This window comes from Pelmatolapia mariae, linkage group LG6 (genome assembly GCF_036321145.2).
Source record: "Pelmatolapia mariae isolate MD_Pm_ZW linkage group LG6, Pm_UMD_F_2, whole genome shotgun sequence".
Classification (NCBI taxonomy): domain Eukaryota; kingdom Metazoa; phylum Chordata; class Actinopteri; order Cichliformes; family Cichlidae; genus Pelmatolapia; species Pelmatolapia mariae.
Window position 1 is genome coordinate 14,536,065 of NC_086232.1, and position 26,486 is coordinate 14,562,550.

Here is a 26,486-nt window from a genome sequence, read left to right on the forward strand (position 1 = left end):
TTCTTTTTGATATGACTTTGATGTGATCGTGTTATATCATCATATGGTGCAATATTGATTTGGCACAGATAACTATCTTGGCAACTGGCACCAGTGAGTGTGTTCTTGTTTGCTGATAAGGCTGATTGCATTCAGCAAGGCCAATGCTGGCCAGTACAGAGCCAGTATAGTTGTTGGAAAGTGAAAGGCTACCTGCAAAGGAGAAAAGTAAACAGTGCAGGATTAATGTCTTATTAGAACTAGACTTTTAAAGCTGTTTGGCCTCTCAACATAAAGGTTTGAAATCCCTGCTGAGCCGGGTGCTTTTCATTAAACCAGCTTTCCTTCCTGTTTCTCTCCCTCTCATCTCTTTCTCTCACCGTAGCTCCTCCCAGCGAGGATGTTTGAGGCGCATATGTAAGGGAGGATGTACCAGTGTTTGATCCAGAACCCTCCTCGCTTTCTGATTCATAAAGGGGAACTTAAGGGATTTCAACATCTTCCATGATGGTGGTACAGTGCCAGGTTCTTGACAGGAAACATCCCCCTCTATTGTTGCGTGTGTACGAACCACGACTGAAAGGGTTACATTGAACGCATCTGTCTTTTAAGTATGGATGACTTTTAGTGAGGTGAGCCCAAAGAATACCAAGAGCCACAATCTGCCACTGTACCACCAGACTTCACAGTAGTTCATTTCCTCAGGCCGAAATCATCCTGCGCGTTTCACCATGAATAAAAGCTTTTTTTTTGTGGATGAATTATTTATTCCAACATCATCTGCAGTCTTGTTTTACAACCTAGTGCTATATAATTAACATGAATCTTAATTTTTGGGGGGAGTGGAGCACAGAGGATGCCAAGAAGCATGATAAAAGCATAATGAATTTAACATTATGAGAAGCAGCAGCAGGTCTGTGGACAGAGTGTGAATAGTCAGACGCTGCTGCTTACATTTTAGGTGCCATCATTAATTTGCATAGTCTCGTTTCAAGGCTTCACTCCACATTTGGACCATTCTCTCCAGCAAGATATGAGTTTGATGTCCGTTTTGACTGAATGTGGATTGTGAGTTATTTTTTACTTTTAACATCCTGTGAGAATTTAGTTCAATTATTTATCTCAAAGTGCTTTTTGAGATTTTAAGGTAAACACCCTACAATAATACAGAGAAAACCACAATCATGTGAGCCCCTTTGAGCAAGCACGTGGCGACAGTAGGAAGGAAAAACTCAGTTTTAACAATATTGTATTACTGATATGGTTACACCCCAGGGATCAGGAAAAAGTTGTAGTCTTGTGACTCGACAGCATTAAATTCTGTTTAGGTGGTAAACTTCCTAATCTTCAGTGGAGTAAAGGTTATCATTTACCATAGTTTCAGTCATCCAGGTCATAGTAGTCTTGAGAGCTTAAAAAAAGGCAACTGTAGTTTCTCTGACAAACCTGCTACATAAAGGACGACAGTTGTTCCATTTGGTATTCATTTTGGTCTCTGACATTTTTTCCTGTGCATCTTTGCTGATTTGATTTAGGCCAACATGTGTGTACTCCTCTTCTTTTTGTCCTCCCTTAGAGATAAGGTTCTTCTCCCGGTGGTGTAGAGGTCCTGATCACAGCTACTTTGAGTTCCAGTGGGTGATGAGAAATAGCTGAGACGCTCCACTTTTTGTTTTGAGGACTGAAGAAGCCCTGAATGAGAGGTGAAATGCTTTCACAAACCTAGGGCAACAAGTATTTTCTCCAAAAATGACATCACAACCAGACACAAACTGGTTCGTCCCAATGGTAAAACACAAGCTAAACAACATAGTGTTTGCTGTGCAGGGCAGTGAGGAGTGCTCGGACCTCTATGTAGGTGAAACCAAACACCCGCTCTATAAACACAAGGTTCAACATAGAATAGCCTCGTCAACAGGAGAGGACTCAGCTGTACAAACGCACCTAAAGGACAAAGGATACTTTTGAGGATGCCACACTTCGAGGCCACATACAGCCCACTTAAGTTAGCCGGAGCAGTGGTAGTCTATTTTCTGTCAGTGTAAAGAATTTTAAATATACATTAAATCAGTGAGATTAAAAATAAAGAAGAGCAATTTCAACAATGCACATCAGTCTTTCTACACAACAAAGACATGCTGCTGAAGTGAATGAAAGAAATCTGTCAGCTGTATAAAATAAATGTGTAAAATTAGAGAAAAAGCTCTGGTAGCTCAATGCCCAGACTCATTTCATTTAGTTATAAAAGAGAAAGTCTTTGTTAATTGACAAAAAACAAACAAAAACAATTGTACAACGAGACCTTTTCTGTCATTTAATTTTCTGAATGTAACTGTTTATCTGTTACTTGATTACTTTGGTGCAGTATGAATGGCCATGGGAGAGGTCTTTACCTGTAGGAAAAACTGTAAAACATTAAAAAAGTACAGTTAAAAGTCCAAAATTTATGCTGTCCTTCAAATTTTCCAGAGCTATCCAGTGGGCTGGATCGGGCCTTATGTTTGACACCCCTGATCTATGTCCACTGTGAACAACCAGCACTGAATACAGGTGGTAATTTACGAAACCAGCTATCAGTCCCCGATGATGCAGTCTTCCCAGATGCTTCACCCCCACTCACACCTTGTGTCAGGTGACCTCAATAAGTCCCATGATGGCTTGGGGGCAAGGTCTCACAGTAGGTTCGCCCTTAACCACTGGTGACGGTAATGGCCCATGTCTTGTTTTTCCACACCTTAGCTCATGTTATGACTAACATGATCAATAGTGGGTCAGGGACTTGGTTGACCTCCAAAAGGGACAACGCCCACTAGGGGTTGAATACCTGGGACTCTCCATATTGGTTTTTAGAACTGAAGAAGCCTCTTGGATGAGCTGTGAAACAGCCTTACAAACCTCCAGAAGATCTGCTGCCTTTTTTTTCAAGCTCTCAACCCAGGGCTTTAGGGTTCCATCATAATCACATCATTAGCATCCGTTTGAAATTTAAGATATGTAATAGCCTTGACTAAAACATGAGGGATGTGCGTCATACCCTTCATTAGTCACGTCTTCTCTTCTGTTTCCTGGTCTACATGAATCAGCTCACTGTCCGGTCCATATATTTTGAACCAAGACTATGCCACCATAAGAAGAAATACCCATAAAACCCTCCCTCTGTGCACGCTTGGATCAAGTGTGTGTAACGCCTAATGTTGCTCAACCATCAGTAATACTATTACTGTAATCCTGCAATTTCATCTTGTGGCCACAGTGGTTGCTGTTCACCATAAGTTAAACCGACTTTTCTTGCAAAACAGCTCTTCCATACTTCTTTCTTTTTTTCCCTTCCAACTCTAACCTAGACACTCAGATCATTTTGACACATTTAATGCCACCTCAGAACAGAGATTTGAGTGAAAAGTTATCGGCAATTTTAAAAATAAATATTTGAAAAACACTCAGCAGTCTCCAAGAAGCCATACCACCAGCATAAATTTAGAAAGATAAATCTGATATTTAAAAATACAGATAACTACCTCACAGTGGAAAGCGTTCCGAACTCTAATAGACGTGTTAATATTGCAACTTTATAGTTCTAAGGAAAGGATTATAATCTAATTTTATCTTTATTATGAAAAGTAAAAGTAACTACAATGCCTCCCAAAATTCCCAAAATCAACACTGTTGAAATTTTTATGTGGCTCTATCTATTATTTACTATGTGACAAATTTTAGTCATGTACATAACACTGCATGATAATTCAATGTGTGGATTTCGCATATTATCCTTGTGACTGCATAGGCTCTCTGTCTGGGTACTTTGACTTCCTCCCACAGTTTAAAGGCTTGCACGTTAGGTTAAGTGGTGATTCTAAATTCACCGTAAGTGTGAAGCCGAGTGTGAGCGGTTGTCTGACTCTGTGCCAATCTTCCTGTAGACTGGCAAGCTCTTCATAGTTTACCAGCTTCCTGTCACCCTGAACTGGACAAACAGTCAAAAAACATAGATGGCATTAAAATTTGAAATCAACAGTTGTATGTTTTGCAAGTAAAATGTGCAAAGGCCATTCCATTTCCTTCTCATATATTGGGTGGAGTAAAAATGCAAAGTACCAGTGGAAGTACTTATATGGGTAACAGTATCCAAAAATTATACTTGACTAAATACTGCTCTCCTGCTTTGTTGTTAATGAGTGAAGACTTAAATTACTGATATCACTAGACGGTACTTCCACTGTTTTTAGTCGCACAAAAAGAAACTCGTAAAGATTTAGTTTGAGATGTTACATCTGAATGAGTTTTGATTTTGAGGTGTTTCAGCTGTGAATTAATTTTTTTTTTAAAGTGCCAACATAAGGGTAAAATCACCCCTGGGTGCTGTCAGAGTTTTTGAGGAGATGTTTCATTATTCATTAGGCAGCTCGAGGATTCTCCTTTGATAGACAGTGTCTCTCTGCTGTTGAGCTTTAGGACAGATTAAATATGAACTCTGCAGTGTAATTTTGAATTTCACAGATTTGTTGACGTGTGTTTGGTTCCTGCAGCGTTTTACTGCCACAAAAGTGGATAAAAAATCCTTATTGAGGCGAAATATCTGTGCATAGATGACTAGACAAGTAATGTTTGTTTGTTGACAGTCCAGCGGCTTACTTGCTGCTTTTCTGTCTCATGTCTCACATACATTTTCACCAAGTCTCACTCTTTTTTTATCAGCTTGTGCCAGTTGTCACAACAGCAGCAGCAGCAGCAGCAGCAGCAGCAGCTTTTTGTGTATGTGTGTGTGTGAGAGAGAGAGAGAGAGAGAGAGAGAGAGGGTGCGTCAGAGGAAAAAGGAAGTTGCGGGAAAAAAGTTAAAAGCCTTCAACACAGTGCAGCTCTGCAGAACACCCACCACGGAAGAACGACAGAACAAGAGCGCCGAAGTCTGAAAATGAGATAATGAAAGGAAGACAGGGAGGTTAACATCAGAAAGAACACATAGAAGTGCCGGGAGGAACCAGTGAAGGTAAGGGCCGATGGTTAAACGGTCCTGCGTTGATTTGGACTCGTACGAGCAGGTTTACTGAGACAATGGCAACTTTTTTTTTGTTGCATTGAGTTTCAACAAAGGTGTTTCACTGAATGATGGCGTGATAGGGATTGCTCACTGTCTGCTGTGCGCCTTTCTGATTGAACATTCATTTTGCTCTCCATTTGATTGAACGCCGCATATCTAAGTTCTGTCTGTGTGTTTGCCCTTTTTTCTGTTTTTCATTCAGAAAACCAAGATGGAGCTGTGGCGGCAGTGCGCGATGTGGTTGATCGACTGCCGAGTTCTTCCAGAGAACCACAGGGTCACTCTGGAGGGTGCACAGGTAAATAAGCAGCGACACATTCATATTCACCTGTGTGTGAATACACAAACTCGTTTCAGTTCCTCAAATTAATTCTGTGTGTGCGCTATGACAGGTGTGCGACCTGGCTCAGGCTCTGAGAGATGGCGTGCTGCTCTGCCAGCTGCTCAACAACCTGCTGCCTCAGGCTGTCAACCTGAGAGAGATCAACCTACGCCCACAGATGTCGCAGGTAAGACACAGTGACAGAGACACACACATACGCACACACCCAAACTTTTTCCTGATGCATTTCCATAGGACATTGCTATTGTTACCACCATGGCTTACTGAGGCCCTGATGCTGCATGATAGGAAAATGCTTCAGTCATTATCGGTACATCCGGGAGCATGTAGTGATCAGGATAATGATAATGAAGGAGAACAAAAGGAGACAACTAGAAGACAAAGAGAAATAATAAATAAATGTTTAAAAAAAAAACTCTAAAATTTTTGTTATTTAATTATCTCTTTATACACAGGGGTTTTGTCAACATTTTCCCATTCAAAAATGTATTCTGCACTTTTATAGGATTTGGTGATACCAACTTGAAAAGACAGATTGCTGCATTGTAATCCAGAATAGTGACAGCTCATTCAGGAAAATTCAGGATTTGTGCTCGAAGCAAGATTAAAGACTCTTCATGATATGGAAGTATTTTCTTATTTGACAATGAGAAACTTTTGGACTCATATGAACGTCTTCGAAGCACCATAATTGCACTGGCAGCTGGAAAGCACTTTAATTTGATCATATTTCTACGGAAGAGTATACTCCACAAGGGATACGATAAAAATACTTTCACCTCTTATCGTTTCTCCTCGCTTTGAATATGCCTAATATTTTGTGTATACCTTTTGTTGTAGACAGTCAAATGAGAAAACTGATACCATTCTATGGTTAGCTTAGCTTAGCTTAGCATAAAGATAAGAAACAGGCTTGTTGTGTGAAATGGGAGCAGAAACAGCTGACTTCAGTTTTTGCAGAGATTTCACAAACTACAAGCAATGTTTTTGAGGTATGGCATGTGGTTAGGTGAACCTTTTTTCTTCTGGATTGTAGCAGGCAGACTACCTTCCTATCTTCTCACATTTTCTGCTACACTAAGCTAGCCGGGTGTTAGCTCCAGGACATTTACAACACAGACATAAGGGCGTTATTTCTTATATATTACTTATATAATAATTTTTAATACATACTTAGGCTATGCATTTTTTAATATAACTCTCAAAAAGTCCTGTTGATTCCTGCCTACATTTCCACGTCTTTTCAACTTTGTCAAAAAAATACTTATTTGACAGTGCATGCAAGCTAAAAAACACATTAGCTAAAAAACAAAACAAAAAACAAAAGGGTTGAAGGGCATGAGATAATTAGAAGGGTGGCAAATATGAGTTAAAAACATTTGAAAGACAGGATGGTAGAATATTATAACCTAAAGTAGCGCATGTTGGGCCTTTTTAAGCTGAAATCTTAAGAAGGCCCTCCTTACTGGAGATCTGCAAACAGTGCAGGAGTTAATGGCCTTTGACATATGCATGGGAAACTCTGGGAAATCCTATGAGGTCAAAAGTGGTTAAGAAACATCCGCTGATTAACAGAAGGCCGGACGTGTACACTGTGACGTTTACTCACAGGCGCATACAAATGTGCATACACACACACATACACACCTGTTGACACAATTACACAATTAGAGGATCTTCCCTGTGCTCTTGCAATAAGGATTCTTTTAGTAGTGTAAAAACAAATACTTGATTGCATGTTAATGTGATCTCCTGGCAGGGCGACATGATGTGTGCAGCAGTATCAGTCAGAACTAAACGTTTCCCCTTTTCTCAAATTAGAGTTCCGCATTTCCCACTGCTGAAGAGACACAGAGAGAGAGAGAAAGACACACACACAGAGAGAGCAGGAAGTTATGTAAAGCGGCATATGTCTGACCACCATGTCAGTTGCACTGCACACTCTGCTCCGTGTGGTTTATTCTGCAGTCATATTTTAGATGTCCTTCGAACTGCTTCTTTTTAGTGGCACACATTTTAGCTCATTGTGCTTGATGGTTACGTGGTCCGTGCTGCTGATAAACATTTACAGTCTGGTCAGGGCTGTAACAAAGTGTATGTGGAATCTAAGTGTTGAAAGAAAGACAGCAGCTGGTTGCTTCTCAAACAGGCTTGTTGGCTTTGAAGATATTCATTATTAATTTGTAACTTTCAATTTTCTAAACTTGTCAAGTTTTTATTGATTTGTGACAATTGTAGCTAAAAAAGACGTTCATTTCGGCTGCTTTTGATTTGCTTCTAAATTATTTTTAACTAACTATTTTTTTTAAACTTGTTAATATAGTTCCTGTTTTCATGGATCTGCTCATTAACATTTCTGTTAATATTTTGAACTACTAAATATTACACTAAATATATACTAAGTATTTGAGCACAGTCATAAAAGCTGATCACGTGTTCCCAGAGCCCATTGTGGCATCATCAGTTGCTCGTTTCGTTTGATTGTCACTTCTAAAAACACACAAGACATTTCGTAACTTATACCATCTGTGTTTAACAAAGATTGGAGGTTTTGATGGCCTTCCAGTGAAAAATCACTATAACAGTGTTTTTGGGGGGAGTTTGTTCAAACATAAAACAGGAAAATATAGACTTCTGATAAGTAAAATAAGAAATACAGTCAACACCGCTGAAGACCAGGAAAAACCCAGTAGACCTGTTTCACGGCTGCCATTCGGACACAAAGTATGGAGCTTTTCAGGTCTTACTAATAATATTAATCAAGAGTTCTTCTCAGATTAAGTACAGAGCCTTAATTAATGTGATTACCAACACCTGTGTTTACCTACATATTTAAATCATTGAGAAATAAGTCTGTTGAATTATACACATTTATTTAACTTAACAGATTGAAAAACAGATTACTCAGGATCCAGAGTAAGGCTAGAATACACTGTATGGACAAACGTACTGGACCACAGGAGCTGCTCGGCCATATAAACCCATTACATGAAGCTCCCAGCGTACAGTTTCTGTGCTGATGTTAATGCCAGAGGTGGTTTGGAGCTCTGCAGTTATTCAGTCAGCAGAGTGTTGGAAATTTTAATGCACCATGTATCCGTGTGTCTCTCAGCACTCTGTGACCTCGCTCTGTAACCTTATGTGCACTGCATCTTTGTAGCCGAGTTGCAGCATGTAGGAGGGAAGAAATCTCACAAATTATTACGATACCAACACATTCAGCGAGCTCTTTAGAACAACCCATGCTTTCATAAATGTTTGTTAAGGCAGATTGCATGGCTAGGTGCTTGATTTATGTACCTGTAACTATGAAAACATGAGAACATGAAAAAATGAAAGATCAAGTCAAAGTCAACTTTATTGTCAGTTGTGCAAGATGTGCGGACATCCATGGGATCGAAATGCAGCTTCACTCTGATCCACACTGCACAAGCAGAATGCATCTAAAGCAAAAACAACTAAATATGAGTTTAAATATTGCACTACTACATATTAAAGCCTAGATACAAGAGATATGGCCCAATCCCTTTGCCCATATTTGTTATCATGTAAAAATTGCACATGTATATTTATGGTTATTTGGTTTAGAGATCAGCTGAACTGAATTGAATAATATAACTTGTAAACAAAAGTGATGATTGTGTTTCTGTTTTTTTTTAGTTCCTGTGTTTAAAGAATATCCGGACATTCCTGGGAGTTTGTCAAGACAAGTTTCATCTGAAGAAGAATGAACTATTTGAAGCCTTTGATCTGTTTGATGTTCGGGACTTTGGAAAGGTATCACCACGCAAAAACCGATCTTTCGGACATATTCCCTGAGTCATTTTTAATTACTGATTAACTTTAAACAAAGTTGGGTTTGAATCTGCCCTGAACCCTCCAGCACGTGTCTTCTCTCTCCTCACCCTTCCTTTCTTCTCTCCACTGCGTTATCACGATGAAAGCTAAAAGCTCCAAAGAAAGAACTTTACACTAAATGTAGTAAACAGGAAAAACTACATTTATGTTGTGACCACATTTTACGTTTGCTTTTGAAACAAATTCTCCAGGCACTCTTGCACCTTGGAGAACCGCACTACAGTTCTCCTGTAGATTTAGTTTGCCTCAGTGTTTCATCATGCTGTCTCAGGCTGACTCTGTTTGACTGAGTTTGAGATCAGGTCCAGGCCATCATTTGCGGGACTCCTTGCTCCTCTTGTCCCAGAGGATAAGTGTTTATTACTTTGTGTCATCTTCTTTTTACGGTTGTTTATTTGCTGTATCTTGCACGGATGAAATCTCTTCCTGATGGTTACACGATGAATAAAAATTTAAACATCTGAAGAACCCAAAATTGTACCTGAAAGGGAAACTCATTATGCACTCGTAGCTCAGTCATTACGGCAGAAGTCTAAAGTGAAGCATAAAGTCCTAACGCCTTACTGCAGCTTGCAGACACCCACAAAGCCCTAACAGGAAGTAGCTTGGTGATTTTCTAATGTGAAGTGTCAGAGCAAAGGCATGAATGCAGTACTCCACAGTTCTCTTTCACTTTCTATGCAGTGCTTTAAAGCAACCAAGAGTGGATTTGAAATGAGCACTTTTTTTTTTGTCTGTGCAAGCTAAGATGAAGCCATGTCCTCAAAATGAGTCATCAGGACATTTTATTTTTGGAGGGGGGGGGGGGGGGGGGGGTGTCATTTCATTAACTTTACAGTGTGTTACTGTCACTAAGCTTCTCGTTTCACTTTGCAGCTTCCACTCAGTCACCCATAACAATTTAATGTAGAAAACATGGGTGTGGTAGGTCCTGTACACAAGTAAATGAAGTCCATCGGCACAAAACCTGCTCCAAGAGATATCTTATTATAATCTATTGCTTTATTAAACTGCTAACGCTTACCCGTTAGTGTGTGAGCTCTACTTTGCTGTTATAGCAGAGCTTACACCACAAATTGCTTTTGATGCAGCTTAGTTCAGTGGTTTCTAGCCATCATCTGAAGATTTAACATAGAAATTTCTCTTAAGTGGAACTTCTTATAACCTATGGTGGATATAAGGATGAAAGAAGGGATTAATGTATTTAAACAGAAAGCAAGCAGACAGCAGACGATGGGCTTAGCTAAGCATAAAACCTTCAAGTACGGGAACCATCTGTTCTCACACAGAGCTGTTTGGATCTTTTATAACTACCACTTTATCAGAAAGCTAATTAGTGTTTTCTATTGAATTCTCTGCTAATAAGATAGCAGTTTGAATTAGTTCACTGATTTTTTTTCCACAGGACTTCTCAGAACCACAGACTTTCACTTCTTGTTGCATCTGTACTCTTTTTTCTGTCTTGAATGAAAGCAGAAATTAGACCGAAAAATGCTGACTGAGAAATGTATTCCTTAGTCGGACAGTGCATCTTTTTTTTTTACCTAACCAGAAGTGTTGAAAGACAAGTTTCAGCTGAAACAAGTGAAGTGGCATCACGCAGAAAGAAAACAATGCTGAAAAGTGAAAAAGCGTGTCAAAGAAGCTCAAAATGTGTGACAAAAACAAACTGTCCCTTACTTACTTGGTTAGTAAGTTATAAACCATTAAGACCAACATTTAAACTCGCTAATGCATGTTTTCCTTTAAACAAAGGCTTCACTTTCATTTTAACCACTGTTTTTGTATGTTTCTGATCACATTTCACATGAAATTTCAACACCCATCGTGATTATGCTCTTTTTAATTGAACTGTCAAACAGAGCGAGAGTGAAACTAGGTCATTATTTAGTGTTCACATTTAAAGTGTTAAACATTTTTACAGTTTCTCTGCCAATGTGTGTTCCCACACTCTGTACAAGATTGTTAATTGCGTACTATACTTCTTTGTGTGTTTCTGTCTGTGTAAGGTCATAGATACGTTGTCCACCCTGTCTCATTCGTCCATTGCTGTCCAAAGAGGATTTCAGTAAGTACATTCCTGCCTGTAATTAAAATTGAAGTTTAAAGGGACCACTTGTGCTTACTGCTAAGTCCATGCTTGTATTCTTAGACTATCAGCTTCAATCCAGCTCTTCTTTTAAGGCGCCTTTCTTACAATAAGCTGATTCTCATAAACAGCCCTCATATCCTAATCATATTCAGGACATGTGATCCAGTGTTGTGCGATACTGGAAATGTTGGTGTTGATCTCATGCCAAGTAAATACAGGGCCAGTACTGCCGATACCAATAGCAATAACCATAACTTATAAAAGCAGCTCATGTATGGGAGAACAGTGTGTCATGAATTTTTAGATGAATCATCATCAGTTTGCAAATTCTGAACACATTTTAATGACCACTAAATCACCGTGAGTTTTACTTTCCACAATAATGGGTTAACACAACAAAACACAACTTTCAGCTTTTGGGGTATTTAAATGTGCCAGTCTCCAAAGCACTTTGGTTCATCTTCTGTTGTGTAAATGGGCTATAAGCTATAAATAAAATAGATGTGACAGTCAACACAAAAAGCTTCAGACATTTTTCATGGTGCATGTCTGAGGTATATTCTCTCATTTCCCAAAAAAGAATTAATTTAAAACAGTGCAGTCGATTACACACTGAACTTAGAATCGATACATTGTTTCTATGCTCCATCATGCTACTATCGATCTCATACCACTACTATTGTTGGTGCCGATATTTGGATCGGCCTACCTTTAATGCGATCTCACTGAGATCATCCAGAGCCAAACGTAGCAACAAATGGCCTAATAGGTCCCCTTTAAATGCAATTGTAAAAAGCTTTATCTGTATTTTTGAATTTGTATTATTTTATTCATTATCTGATGTGTGTGTTATCTATTAGTGTGAAGCATTTATTATTTGTGTGTTTGCTTCCTTGAAATATTTGGGGCTTATAGAAATCACACAGACGATTTTGTTGCTGGCAGAAAGAAAACAGATGAGTTGGCAGAGAAGGGAGAAGTAACTTGTTTAAGATGGCCAACCTTTTTTTTTTTATAATAAATGTCATAATCATAAATGTTTTCTGTAGAAATGTGGAAATTATCGAGTTTTAAATAACTAGTCTCAAATGGTTTATTGCACAACATGAAATTATACCCTTATCCTACCACGTGGATGTGAAAGTGCTTACTTGGGATTACTTTTTTGTTGGTCTGTGGCCATGCCACCCTAAAAGCGAGAATATAATATTTATACAACTGAAATTGGTTATATGGACCAGAGGCTTGTGGCTGGTTTTTTTTCTTAGGCTGAAAGTTGGTGTAGCAGATAACAGCACTTCCTCAGTGCCAGATAAGACTGTTGTTTCTTAACTTGACAGAACGTTCCTGAAAGTTTCAAGTTTTGTAACTCATTAATTTAAGTGGCATTTAATCTTTATATTTTGAGCATAACAGGTTTTTGTTAGATTTCTGGGCACTTAAAATTTTAAATCCTTTCCATTACCGTTAAATATGCCGGCTCATCAGGAAGTCAGCACCACAGTAATGGGGTTTTGTCCTTCAGCCTGGAACCTAGATTCATGCTTAATTACTCACATTATATTAACCTTTATTCAGTTGTAATTTTTACTCTCTTTTTTGCTGCTTTAACACACTCACCTTCCCTTCAAACAGGCCTTTCCCTTTAGAGGGATGCACTCTTGATGAGGAGATCTACAGCGGCCTGTCTGACCAGATAGAGTAAGCCTTTTTCTCTATAATGTCTAAATGGTAACCTCGAGGAGGGAGAGAGATTGTTTTAAATAGCTGCCAATTTTTCTCTCTCTCTTTTTGTTGTGTGGCTGTATGATTTGAGGATTTTCCTGTAAAATTGTAACATCTTCACAAGGAAATGCTTTCATAATGCCACATTTTGACCTGTAGAGAAGTTCAAAATACTCAAACAGAAAACTACCAGCAAAAATTCTGCATTATTTTACTTTTAAGAATTAAATGTAAGAGTCTTGTCAGGACATTTTGAATCTTAATTGAATCAAACTGGGAGATGTGATGGTTTATTGCAAGTGGAGAAATGTTGTATTCCACTAGCTATACAGGTGGTGTACAGGTTAGTGACGCTCTGTATACAGTACAGATATATTTAAGAAAAAAAGCCAAAGGTGATAACAGTAAGTACTTTGCATGTGTTTTGTGTATTAGTGATACAGTGGACGAAGATGATGACTTGTACGACTTTGTGGAGGATGAGGAGAACGAAGGAGATGAGATCTATGAAGACTTGATGAGGACAGATGAACCGCCTGAAACTGTGAGTGGTTCCCATGTGACCTGTAACCTGCAACAAAAAGGAGGGTGTTAGCCTTTACTTGCAACCTGCAAGCTTTGCAGGTCTTCCAACAAAGTACTTCTGCATTAAAATCTGGGTTTCACTGTGTTTCTTATCACCTCATGTGAGGCTATGACTCGGGAGGCAGAGTAGTCCGCATATCAAAGACTGTTAATCAGATTAGAGTTTTACTTGCAGATGTCTAATATATACAGCTTCACCCGAAGCATGTTATTTTAGATTTTTTAGAAACCTTTTAGTCAGAATTATTCAGTAAGAAAAGAGCAAGAAGGACAGTTTGAAATATTAAATACAATTTTGTGTAGCAGGAATAATAATTTTTCTTTGTCTTTCCAATCTTATTAATGTTCTTAAGACCTCCTTTGATTTTTGAAACTCTTTGTGGGTGAAGGAACCACAGTGCCTCAGAGCCTATGTGCCAAAGTTTTCTGTTTGACTTTGATAGGGGTTGATTAAACTTCTCTGTTATATTTAAATAACTACTGCCACTTTAACACCATACCCCATTACTTATGTATAAGGCAAGTACAAACAAAAGCAAAAAAAATACTCATTTGATATTTTTTTTGTGTCCTTTAGCAGCAGAAAACTGGTGTGGACAAGAGAGAGTGCTGCCTGCAGGAGATCAGACAGACGGAAGAGAAATACTCAGAAACACTGCAATCTATACTACAGGTGTGCACACACCCACAGTCTGATCAAAGAAGATCGGTGCATTCATATACCAATAAAAAAAACGACTCATAATGATGATGACAGAGCCCATCTTAAAAAACATAAAGGAGCTGGTGGAGCGAGTTGTGCTCCGGGGAGAAAAAATGTGAATTTCTGAGATCTTTTAAATTTAACACAACAATGTTTTAATATTTTTGAAATTCAAAGCTCATACATTTAAAAAAAAAAAGAAATCTGAATTTCTGTGAAATTAAAATCACAAAGTTGCAAAAAAACATTTTTCCGTAAGTAACGACATCACTTTTTATACATCTGTTCCACACCTCTTTCAATTCTTCATCATACATCACAAGCACACAAGTATAGAGACCTCATGCACAAAAAAAAAAAAATAACACTCATACTTGCTCTTCTGTGCAGCACTTTATGAAGCCTCTTCAAAGGTTTCTCCAGGCACAAGACATTGAAAGTATCTTCATCAACATACAGGTAAAGAAGGCGTTTACCTCTACACCTGCATGATATACCCACTTCATGGAAAACCTTTGTTTACATAGTTTGTGTGTGTGTGTGTGTGTGTGTGTGTGTGTGTGTGTGTGTGTGTGTGTGTGTGTGTGTGTGTGTGTGTGTGTGTGTGTAGGATTTGGCTAAGACCCATTCTGAATTGCTAGAAGAAGTTCAGAACTCTATCCTAAATAATGGAGCCAGGAATCTGTTCCAGGTGTTTGTGAACTACAAGGAGAGGTATACCGCTCATGCAGAGACAGACACACACAGATCCACGTGTTTCTCTTACAAACAAATGTATGAAAAATATGTTTATGTATCCCATCTCTCGCCAGGCTGTTACTGTACGGTCGTTACTGCAGTCAGGTGGAGGCAGCAACAAAACACCTTGACAAGCTTTCAAATGCGAGGGAGGATATCAGGATGAAACTGGAGGTGAGGAGGAAACACACGCTCTGTTTAAATAACTTCATGCAAATTTATTTGATCATCACTTCTTCTCAAACCAACAACAGTTGTTTAATACTAGTTCTCTCTGTCTGTCTCTCTCTCAGGAGTGTTCAAAGAGAGCAAACAGTGGACGTTTTTCTCTACGAGATTTACTCATGGTCCCCATGCAGAGAGTCCTCAAATACCACCTGCTATTACAGGTATGTTTATACTTCATACATGGTACTTACTGTATCTTCAATTTCCAGTTGGTTTTATCCAGCAGCTTTAATTTGCCGTGGCTTGCTTGTGTCTGCAGGAGCTGTTAAAACACACCACTGACTCAACAGAGAAGGAGAACCTGCGAACAGCTCTAGATGCCATGAGAGTAAGTGTGTGTATTTGTGTATTTCTACTTGTATGTAACCTGAATGTATGATACTTAATCCTCGTGCATGCATGTGTGTGTGTTTCCAGGATCTGGCGCAGAGTGTGAATGAGGTGAAACGAGACAATGAGATCATCAAGCAAATCACCACCTTTCAGCTTTCCATAGAAAACATGGTGCGGTTACACTATTTCATTTTTAATGAGTCTCTCTTTGGTTGTTATTTGTATTTCCTCTCTGCTCATCCTCCCTCTCGTCCCCCGTCTTCAGACTCAGTCTCTAGCTCTCTACGGTCGTCCCAAAATCGATGGGGAGCTAAAGATCTGCAGCTCAGAGAAAAGATCGAAACAGGACAGGTGCGTGTGTGGCTGACGCACGTCTCATTTGATATGTTACAAGCTGTTTTTTGACGTTGCGTTTGTGTGCGCTCTGCTGTTTGTCAGGTATGCGTTCCTCTTTGATAAAGCCGTGTTTATTTGTAAGAAGAAGAGTGGAGAAACTTTTGAGCTGAAGGAGATCATTGAACTACACAGCTACCAGATACGAGATGAAACCACAGGAGAGAAGGACAATAAAAAGGTCTCCAAATTTGCACTGAGACACCTGTTACACACAAGACAAGATCTCCATAAGGCATCTCAATAGGACTGACTGTGTGTGTGTTTTTGTATGTGAACAGTGGTCCTATTTGTTCCTCTTGTTGGATTGCTACGGAAGGTCTGGCTATGATTTATTCTTCAAAACCAGAGAACTGAAGAAAAAATGGCTGGAACAGTTTGAGATGGCTCTGTGAGTATTAAATATGTGGACGTACAGCTGAGCACTAAAAACAGCAATTAGAGAACTATGAAGAATATTTAGCAGCTAAAGTTCCAGAAACTATACTCAGACTTATAGACTAAAAAAAAAAACCCAGTGAGCTCTTTGCTAACATGTTTCAAAACACCTCAATATGTCAGCAAACCAGAGCTGGGATAAGTTACTGCAGGTTTTAGGTTGTTAATTGTTTTTTCCTCCCAAATATTTAATTTATGTAATGACGAACTTTTGTGTTGTCGAACATACAAAACAAGAAGCGAATCTGAAAAAGGTTGGACATGGAAACGTTTAGTTTTATGGATTTCTGTTGTTGATTTAACGCATCAACCTGCTATTTGTTACATTATTTGCAGTCTCACTGCACTGGCTATGACTGCTTTTTCATCGCCAGTCTCTCTAAACGGATACCTTATGATTTGTACTTTTACCAGAGTGAAAATACCAAAGTATCTGGCACTGAAAAGCAGCTGTTTGAATGCTTACTTCCCCCCAGCTGAGGTCAAAACAGTTTCACTTTATGCTTACAGGTCAAATATGAGTCCTGAGAACTCCACAGCAAATAACCATGACTTCCAGATGTACTGCTTTGAGGAAACTACCTCCTGCAAAGCTTGCTCAATGTTGTTAAGGTACTTCTGTTATTCTATTATTTCTCCAACTAGTTACCAAGTTAGCTCCTGTGGAACTGTATTAAGAAGAACAAAAACAACAAAAACAGAAAAAGGAAAACAAAATCTCCTCTAAAGGTAAAATTTCTCAATGTGTCTGCAGGGGGATATTTTTTCAGGGCTATCGCTGCACTCGCTGTAAGATGGCAGCGCATAAAGAGTGTTTAGGCAGAGTACCTGCCTGTGGACGAAACTCAGGTCTGTATACGTGCACACGTGCATATGTATGTGTTTAATCACTGCTTCTAATTAGTCTAATAATCATTTCTGCTTTTAAAATTACAGATCATTCTGTTTCTGCAAAAAAGGTATGTCTACATATATTTCATACTGTAAACTTCCAGCTCAGCTGGTGGATCAAGCCTCTTTGGGCTTTTTATTCACACTATTGTACGTGCCAGTTTTAATGGATGGATGTTCTTTGGGACTTGTGCAAAACTTTGCTTCACCGTTCCTTTCTTTTGTTCCTGCAGAATAAAGCTCAAAGGTCCTCTGGTCATTCCAGCATTGGTAAGAAACTCATGATATATCAGCTTATATAGCCTACTTCTACCAGCATGTTGAAAGCATACAGGACAAGACTTTCAGGTTCTGAGGTTATGTTTTTGTTCAACACTCAAATATAAAGCTGTAGCGATGTGTCTTCCCTAGTTATAACCTACATACATTTCATATATCTTGTGAGTTGTGTTATTATAAAAGTGCTTTCTTTGTTTGTAAAGTTATAACCAAATCTATATATAGTGAGCATTTTTTAAAAGCCTCTCTGCCATCAGCTTTAATCTCTCTGTGATCTTCTCTGATAAAGACCCATACCCTATTATGTCGGACAGCTAGAACTTCAGCAGGGCAATTATCCTTTTCTCCTCTATTAGTAGCAGAGTTCACCATAAATAATTCAGATAGTTATATATCACATTATCAGCAAGTATTCCCAGTCTGCTTTTCCTGCCTGTATGATTGTATTTTATTGTGATGTGTTTAATGGTGATCTATTTTCTATAAGACACTAAGTGCAAAGTGACATAGGCGCTCGGCAACCATGCTTACATATAGGAATATAAACAGCGCAGAAAACAGTTGAGTCCTCTCCTGCAGGGAGGTGAGTGGCAAACAAGTTGCAGTCATTGGGGCAGACTGACTAAAATAGATTGCAGCGTGTTAACAATCTGTAACTAATCTGTCTGACTGATTGCAGTCAGTATAAGTTTGACTGTGACTTTTTTGAGAGCCATCAGGTGGCTGGTTAATTCAGTTAAGGTTGAGAGTGTTGCACACTTAATCTCTGGTCACCCCAACTGCTTGCGGCTGTTGACCGAGCAACCTGATTTTTTCCTCGTCAAAAGAAGGTATTTTTTACTGTAGTGTGTCTGTGTGTATGGGGTCTTATTGTTTACATCTGGACTGATTTATATTAGAGGGTATGGCTGTCTCTGTTCTTACATGTGCATAAGTGGAAAGCATAAAGCAGGAAGAACAGCAACTAAAGCTCAGCACAGAACAGAGTAGAGATCGTCAGACACAGAATGAAAAAGAGTGGGGTGGAGGTGGGTTGCAGAGTGGCTTGCTGCAGCTGCAGGATTAAATAACCCCACTTTATGAGGTTTGCCTGCTGAGTCATCTGTTGACGTGAGCTGGCATAGAGATCAGCTGGTCTTCTGGAAATGCGACGGAACTAAACTTTGCAGCCTGTCTGATTCATTTTCTTTGGCACTGATAATCTTATCGCTAGATGCACGTTTTAATACCTTATCCATTTTCAGCATACACTATAATCTTTTTGCCTCTTGACCAAAAGAAGATTATTTCCCTTACTAAGAAGGCGTAAGCATGACAGATAGCTCCACCTTTTTGATTCTGTAGATTTTTTCTTTCTGACGCAACCTCAAAGAGATTTATGTTTGTAATGTGATGTCTCAACTTTAGGAATTTACGAAAGCCCACGGAGTGACCAACGGACTTTTAGGTTTCATTTTATGTAATATTTCAAAAGTCATGACTGAACTGTGACTCACTGGTTGTAATGACTGGAATAAAAGCAACACTCTTGGTAATATTTTCATTCTTACTCTTTTTGTTTTGTCAGTCAGAGTCCTGAGGTCAATATCTTGGTTTATCTCCCTCCAGTTCTGCCCAAAAACATCACAGCAAGTGATTTAGCTTCACCTGTCAAACATATCAGTATACTATACCCCCAACCCAATTTATTCAAGTTGCATAACAGGGCTGGCAAATAAATGAGAAAGTGCTTTCCCCTCATTCCCTTCGTTTTTTTATTTGTTCTTACCGATTGAGCCGTGAGTTCAATACTTGCAGCGAATGAGATGTTCTCACAGTCTTCTTTTCTGAGCCCTCTTTTAAGGTAGAAAATATCAGAGCGACAACCATTAACTAGTTTGTGGACTATTTTCACCCAATTTATGCATGTTGATGGGAACCCCATTGAAAAAACACCTGTGTGTGGTTAACGGTAGCCCAGTTTTACTTTATATAAACGGAGCATCATGGTAGGGGGCATAGGGGATGTTTTTGGTAAACTTTGTCTCTCTGAAATCAAAAGTTTTTTGAAAAACATGCAGAGAATCGTTTGATCCAGTTTGATTAGTTTTTCCAAGAGTACTTGCCTAATGTTGCAGCTCTTCCAAATATCACAACCTCTCCTTTTTCCTCTTTCTGCTGTCAGGATATCCTAAGATGGAGGTAAATCAGGAGTATTATGGCATGCCGCCGCCTCCTGTGGGCTTCGGCCAAGCGCTTCATCTCTCCAGAGGGGACGTCATTGAGCTGACCCGCGCTGACGCAGAGCTGCCCTGGTGGGAGGTAGGCCTAAAAACATAGCCGTATACATGCACTCCATTCTGTATTCAATAAACTGAAGAAGGGGAGGGGTGAGGGGGGTCATGCATTATTTTTTAGACTTTTCAAGGCTCGTTTCCTGTGGTTACCGTGTAGGTGTGAGAGGGTTTTGTCTTTTTTCAGTCTCTTTTGACATTTTCCTCTCTGCGTCTCAGTCTCAGTCTTCCACTTCCTCCCTCGTGCCAAACCTGCACTTGTATCTGCATGCAATCGCGATGCTCTGTGACAGTTTTGATTTGGAAAATAAGCGTAATCTGATGGCAGAAATCCACAGAGCCGCTCAGGTTTCGCGGCCGTGCTTTTTGTTCCTGCTGGCTCACTGTGGCACAGTTTACTGAAAGTTTCATTCATGAGAACGAAAGAACGCGCTGAAAAGAGTGAAAAACCTTCATGTGTTTGAACCGTCTCACTGCATAAATGGGCTCAACGCAGTGTCTGTGATTTTATCCATCACCACTTTGAAACATGTCATAGTGAAATAGTTTTTAACAATTTGTTAATAGTTACCCCCAAAAAATTTGATTCACAAATCAGGTGTCAGCCAGCTCTTTCATGCTTCACAGTACTTCCTCATTAAACCTCTGCTTACAGATTTTTGATGTGTGACTTACCTCAGATTGCTATCTTTTGTATATGAGTAAATATTTTTACAATTGGGGTCGATTGCTTGATTTACCCTTCAGTGACTGATCAGTTGACTGAGTCTGATCATGTTATTTTTTATTTTGTGACATAGGGAAGAAATCTAACCAGTGGTCTAATGGGATGGTTCCCTTGCCAAAAGGTTCAGCCCTACCTCTCTGTGAGTACAATCCAGCAGCCAGTAAGCACCCTACCTTTTCCATTTTGAAAGCAAAACAACATTTTCAAATAGATTTAATTTCCCAGAAAGGCATAAGCTCAGAACAGCAAACAAATAGCTGACTAAATTTAGCACAGCCAAGTGGTTTTTGTCAGTTTGCACCATTCCTGTAAAGAAAACAAACATTAAGCAGAATTAGGAAATGAAAAATTGTTATCTGCACAACCACAGCTTTTTTATATGTGACTTTTCTGTGATCTCACTACTTTCCAGAGGCCAACCCAAGACCTATCTGGCTTCAACTGGTGAGTATTGACAGGAACGGGGCAGAATTGCTCGCTCGCCGAGCTTCTGCTTACCTTGGTTAACCATGGTCTGATTTTTTTTACAGTGCTGCAGTGTTTGCAAAACTCAGTGGGAAACACCACAGAGCCGACACATAGAGTAGTACTAGTTAACAGACGCAAAAGCAGAACCCGATACTGAAAATTACAGGCGTTTTAATAGCAGCGTTTGGAACACACTGTAACGCTCAAACTGATGGGATGTACCGTACACTGTGGTGATATGTGATTCGCCCCCAGGCTCGTGTTGATGATGATGACGACGGCATTCTGAGCCCTCAAAGTAGTGATTAAAAACAGCTTTTTAATCACACCATTGCCCTCCTGAAGGACAACGTGTTAGAAAATGTTTCAGTTTGGCGACACCTGGTGGTAATGAAAAGTATGACATTGTGGACAGAAAAGTGAACACGACTGATCATGAACAGTCAGATAACATATTTTTTCTTATAAACAAAGCTTTCCATTATCAAAATAATTGATCAGAGTTTATAGAGAAAAACATCAGCTTAAAGCTCATTTGAAAGTATTTTTCAGAATTATGTACGCTTGTGCAGGGAAATGCAACCGATAATTTAATTTGATAGCTTTTTAAGATGTGGTTAAGGTGTGAACTGATGGGCTTTCAACTAAGGCATTGGACTAAGTGTAACCTACTATTTTGCTTTATACAGTCTTTCTGGTAAAAACCCCTAAAGGCAAAACTTCTTCCACTAGCTGTCAGCGAAGAGCGAAGCCAGAGGTGTTTTGTTTTAGGGCTACCCACTTTAATGAAATATCTCACAAATGCCTTCAGGGGATTTCTTCAAATTTGGCTCAAAGGTTGCCATACTGACCATTTTTCACATTTGTCTGGATCCTAAATTTTTAACACTTTGGTGCCGTTTGTGAAATGATTGTTTCTTTGTAATGACACTCATATTTGAATCTTTGTCTGCTCTCACGTCTATGACTGTCAGAGAAGGTAATGCTGTAAGTAATGCTGTAGTGACAGAACAGCCAAATGTATTTAAATGACAAAGTGTGTGTTTGATCGCAGTGTAACTTGATTGGTCTTGTGACTGTTGTCAAAAAATAACTGTATGAATTCATATTTCAGAGGCTACAGTAATCACTCAAAATAAAAACTAAGGCTCTGGTTCTCTCTGTGTGATTGAAGGTTTGCGGGAAACATGGACCGCACAGCCGCCAAAAACCTATTAATGTCCCGCTCTGATGGTACCTTCCTCGTGCGGCAGAAAGATGGAGGAGAGTATGCTATCAGCATTAAGTAAGACATATATCAGTTAAAGTATTATTTGATTATCTATCTGTTGATTTGAAGATGGCCAAATTACAAGCAATTTTTTTAAATATTCTATTACTGGTCCGATTGCATTTCAAACCTTAATTGTTAAAGGATAAGCTGCATATCTGCCCTAAAACAATAAGAAAGAGCACATTTTTTTTGCACACGCTGGAGAGATTATATCTCTCGGCTGGCCTGGGAACGCCTTGGTGTTCCCCCGGACAAGCTGGAGGAGGTGGCTGGGGAGAGGGAGGTCTGGGCTGCTCTGCTTGGGCTGCTGCTCTGCTTGGGCTGCTGCCCCCGCGACCTGGCCCCGGATAAGCGGAAGAAAATGGATGGATGGATGGATGGATGGATGGATGGATGGATGGATGGATGGATGGATGGATGGATGGACATTTTTTTGCACCAAAGGAGCATTTAATTTAATAAAATCGTACAAAACTTCATCAGGAAATATATTGCATTGTCATCCTCTTGTAAAATAAACCTCCTCTTTAAAAAGTTCCCCATCCATAAAACGGTTTGGAAATTTGGAGCTGTTTTACCAAACACGTGTAATGCGTAAATGTGCAGTAAATGAAGTATCACTTCCTCTCCAAGCCAAGGGAAACAATCCAGACTGACAAAGCATTTAATGCATGATCTGTTTTTAATTCAGAAGCCAACAAAATCCATTTATCTTTGCAGAAGTGAAAAATTCTCGATTGTGTCGTTTGAGAGCCGTCGCTGTGTTTGCCGTTCAGCCTCCACGTGGATTGAGTTCCCAGACTGTGGCTTTTAATATTCACCTCTCTCCTCCCTCAGGTTCAACATGGACATCAGACACATTAAGATCACCTCTAGTGAAGGTCTCTACCGCATCAACGACAAGAAGGCCTTCAAGGATCTAGTAGTAAGTCGTACACAGTCATAAAGCTGAAGCACTGCCTCAGAGCAAGAGAAACCAAACCTACTGCTGAACATTATCTTTAGTGCTGCTGACCTCAGCTCCTCCTCTCTAACCACAACTAACATCTCTCTTACGTTTCTCACGCTTCTTTTCTCCTCCCGCCCCCCTCCCATATTAGGAGATGATTCAGTATTACCAGCAGACCTCATTGAAGGAGTACTTTAAGGACCTGGACACCACACTTTGTATACCTTTCAAACAACCGGAGCAAAGCAACCTGTCTGACAACATGCCCAATTTCACACCAGGTACAGAAGATCTCCATCACCTCCTAGAGTCCTCACTGTGATCGCCAAAGTCGTCCTCTGTGACTTGCAAATGTCTGTGCAAAATGACAGAGCAACCCACCTCCTAGTTGTGGAAGTGCAGATCACTACAGATCATGGAGCTCTCATATTCATTTTTATCACGTTTCTTTATTTTGAACAAAAGCAAGAGTCTAGAAATGACTTTATGATAGCCGCATGTGTTCTTTTTGCCATCTCCAGTCTTTATTGTAAGTTAAAATCTGCTTTAACTTTGTTTAACATGAGTGGTGATGATAACTCTCATGAAAACTCTCTGCGAGGAATGGGGTAAGACTGTTTCCCCAAAACTATTCCTTTAAGCTGTTCCATGCTGCAATGTGGGCTCTGTCTCACAGGGGGCAGCATGAGGAGCTTTGGCGTCGCAAGGGCCAGGTACGACTTCTCGGCCAGGGACCGCTCCGAGCTCTCGCTGCGGGAAGGAGACACCATCAAGATCCTTTCCAAGAAGGGTCACAGTGGCTGGTGGAAAGGAGAGGTGTACGGCCGGGTGAGAGCACGTAAAAAATTAAAAAAAAAATTTTTTTTTTTTTTTGCTGTTTTCTTGTCTGACCTGCACTGCTCCTGTGTTTCCAGGTGGGGTTCTTTCCAGCCAACTATGTGGAGGAGGATTACTCTGACTACTGCTGATGTTCCTATGGATGTGATATGTAGACTCGTTCTCTATGTGTAGGGGTCTGTGTGAGGGACTGCATTAACCAACATGCAGGAGTGTGGCTGTGTGTATGAACGAGAATGCCAGTAGCTACTTGTGATTATGTGATGAGTGTCTAGTAATGTGAATAAAATCTCTGTTCAGCCAGCTTGATGATGTCTGGTTCATGTATGGATTTTAGCCATATCATTATATCTACTCGAAATTTACAGTTTACAACACCACCTCTGTGTTGTTTTTAAGCTCACGTTTAAGTGTTTGTGTGATCTCATGTGAAATTAAATTAAAAACTGAAAAAGGGGTGTTTAATGTACATCATGTATGCAGCGGATTTCCGATTACCAAAGCAGCAAATGTGACTGCATGTGGTGCAGTCTTAAAGCTAAAGCTAAACCTAAAGCTAACTGACACTTCAGTTCAGCTCAATTTTATTTATAAAGTTCCAACATTTGCCTCGAGGCACTGTATAATGCAAGGCAAAGACCCAAAAATAATAGAGAGAAAAACACTTATGAACAGATACTTGGCGACAGTGAGAAGGCAAAACTCATTTTTAACAGGAAGAAACATCCAGCAGAACCAGGCTCAGGGAGCAACAACAACAAATAAAAAGGTTTTAAAAAGAGCCCGTGAACAAGACAGTTTTCTTTATTTGGACTGCAGTCTGCAACATGTAAGAAACCAGGAGACCAAGAACATCAGTAGACCACTGAACACAGACAAACATAGTGGGAGGTTGGGGGTTGCGAAGTAGGTGTTTAGTGGTTAAAAGGTTTAGCCAGTGTGGAGGACTGACATAAAACCACTACAAGAGAAACTAGTACATGATGATTTGTTTCTGCCACTGTAGGGAAAAGGTAAAGAACAGTGTGTGTGAAGAAGTGCCCTTACTCTTTCTTTACAGTGCATGCATGTAACGAACTGCTGTGTTATTATTAATTATTAGTAGTAATAGTATTACAACAGAGTATTTTAGTCTTGGTTTGCTGTATATAGTGTGTATTGTTAGAAAGTTCTGTATAAAGATTTAGAATATTGTGTCACGTTTGACCTCTGACCTCTCCCTCAAGTTCAATAGATACATGTGAACGTCAAAGTGATAATAATACTATGAAGAGCTATTGTAAACCTTCTTACTGCTATTGTTTGTATTGACAGCATATGGAGAATGATAAATTGGGATTCTAATTATCACATTACTTTGGACGTTACTTTGATCTCTTCTTCAACATCAAATAAGGTAAAACTTGCCTTTTATTTTTAAAAATGATTCAAATTCTTGTATTGGCAACAATTTGGAAAAGACACAAGTATATAGGGATTCTAATTATCACATTTGACCTCTTCCCTTATTCAGCAGTTGTTGTCTTTCCACAGCTGTGCCACGACTGTCCTCTCATTTCTTTGATGCAGTTTTAGTAAAAGGTTTACATCAATTACCAGAAATGTCAGTTAACCTAGAATGACCGTTGGCTAAGGCAATATTATCCATGTCCAAAAAGACTGACTCTATAAGTAAGCGATTTAGGTCTCCATGGCAGCAGGACTTCACTCTCACTTTGCCAAAAGTGCTGCTTCCACTTCAAACACGTTGGATGGCTTTGTTCAGTGCAGACATGTTCTTACACACCAAACTAGGAAAATGTTTGATTATGGGCCTGGTTTTGTGCCCACATCTGTATTGTAATGCTAAATCTAAAATCTAAAACAGAATTGGAGGCCATGGCACTTCTCTGTAGTAGCAGCATTTATTTAGCTGCAACAAAGGTCAAAGTATCAATGCCACGGGCTTCCTGACATGTAGAACTGCAAAAATAGTTTACACAATAGACCTTATATGAATTCACACTGATGCAGTGAATACAAGCAGGTGGTTTTTGTGCTATAGCTGTCTTATCTGATCAGTACACTACAGAAAGGTTTCTAAAATAAAAGTACATGTTAGATGCACAAAGGTCTTATAATTTCCTCTGAAATGTGGTCCAGTACCAGAGTAATGTGGTAAAGAATGGTTTAACATATCGAGGTTAAACATTTAGTGTACAGGGAGTTTTAGCGCTGGCTTTATCCCCCCCAACATTAAACAATATAAGATACTACAGAGTCAGCGCAATAGCTTTAGAAACCACCTTTTTAAAAACTAAATCATTAAACTTTGTTTCATACAAATTCCCCCTGGT

The 26,486-nt window shown here is 39.4% G+C and overlaps 1 protein-coding gene across 3 annotated transcripts; it reads left to right on the forward strand.

The window, feature by feature from the left end:
• Nucleotides 1–4,855: 4,855 nt before the first annotated feature.
• LOC134628486 (proto-oncogene vav-like) lies at nt 4,856–24,585 on the forward strand. 3 transcript variants are annotated; one of them, XM_063475170.1, is made up of 29 exons: nt 4,856–4,966; nt 5,220–5,315; nt 5,410–5,526; nt 9,021–9,137; nt 11,228–11,286; nt 12,946–13,011; nt 13,471–13,579; nt 14,201–14,293; nt 14,714–14,782; nt 14,934–15,037; nt 15,136–15,235; nt 15,355–15,450; nt 15,549–15,617; nt 15,707–15,793; nt 15,888–15,973; nt 16,061–16,196; nt 16,297–16,406; nt 16,964–17,065; nt 17,208–17,302; nt 17,390–17,412; nt 17,578–17,614; nt 19,788–19,924; nt 20,697–20,783; nt 21,036–21,067; nt 22,266–22,376; nt 23,202–23,289; nt 23,465–23,594; nt 23,990–24,141; nt 24,228–24,585. In XM_063475170.1, exons 2-29 carry the CDS (start codon nt 5,229–5,231, stop codon nt 24,279–24,281), a joined length of 2,553 nt encoding a protein of 850 aa, XP_063331240.1. In that variant the 5' UTR covers nt 4,856–4,966; nt 5,220–5,228; the 3' UTR covers nt 24,282–24,585. The 3 variants fall into 3 exon arrangements, with proteins under 3 accessions (XP_063331240.1, XP_063331239.1, XP_063331241.1); XM_063475169.1 differs by having other exon boundaries at nt 14,198–14,293; nt 24,228–24,584; XM_063475171.1 differs by having other exon boundaries at nt 14,198–14,293; nt 20,697–20,762; nt 24,228–24,584.
• Nucleotides 24,586–26,486: the final 1,901 nt, after the last annotated feature.

Coding starts and splice junctions, on each gene's coding strand:
- LOC134628486 (XM_063475169.1), top strand. CDS start 5,229: ATGGAGCTGTGGCGGCAGTGCGCGATGTGGTTGATCGACTGCCGAGTT. Junction 5,316..5,409: donor TCACTCTGGAGGGTGCACAG/GTAAATAAGCAG, acceptor GCGCTATGACAG/GTGTGCGACCTGGCTCAGGC. Junction 20,784..21,035: donor TGAGTACAATCCAGCAGCCA/GTAAGCACCCTA, acceptor ACTACTTTCCAG/AGGCCAACCCAAGACCTATC.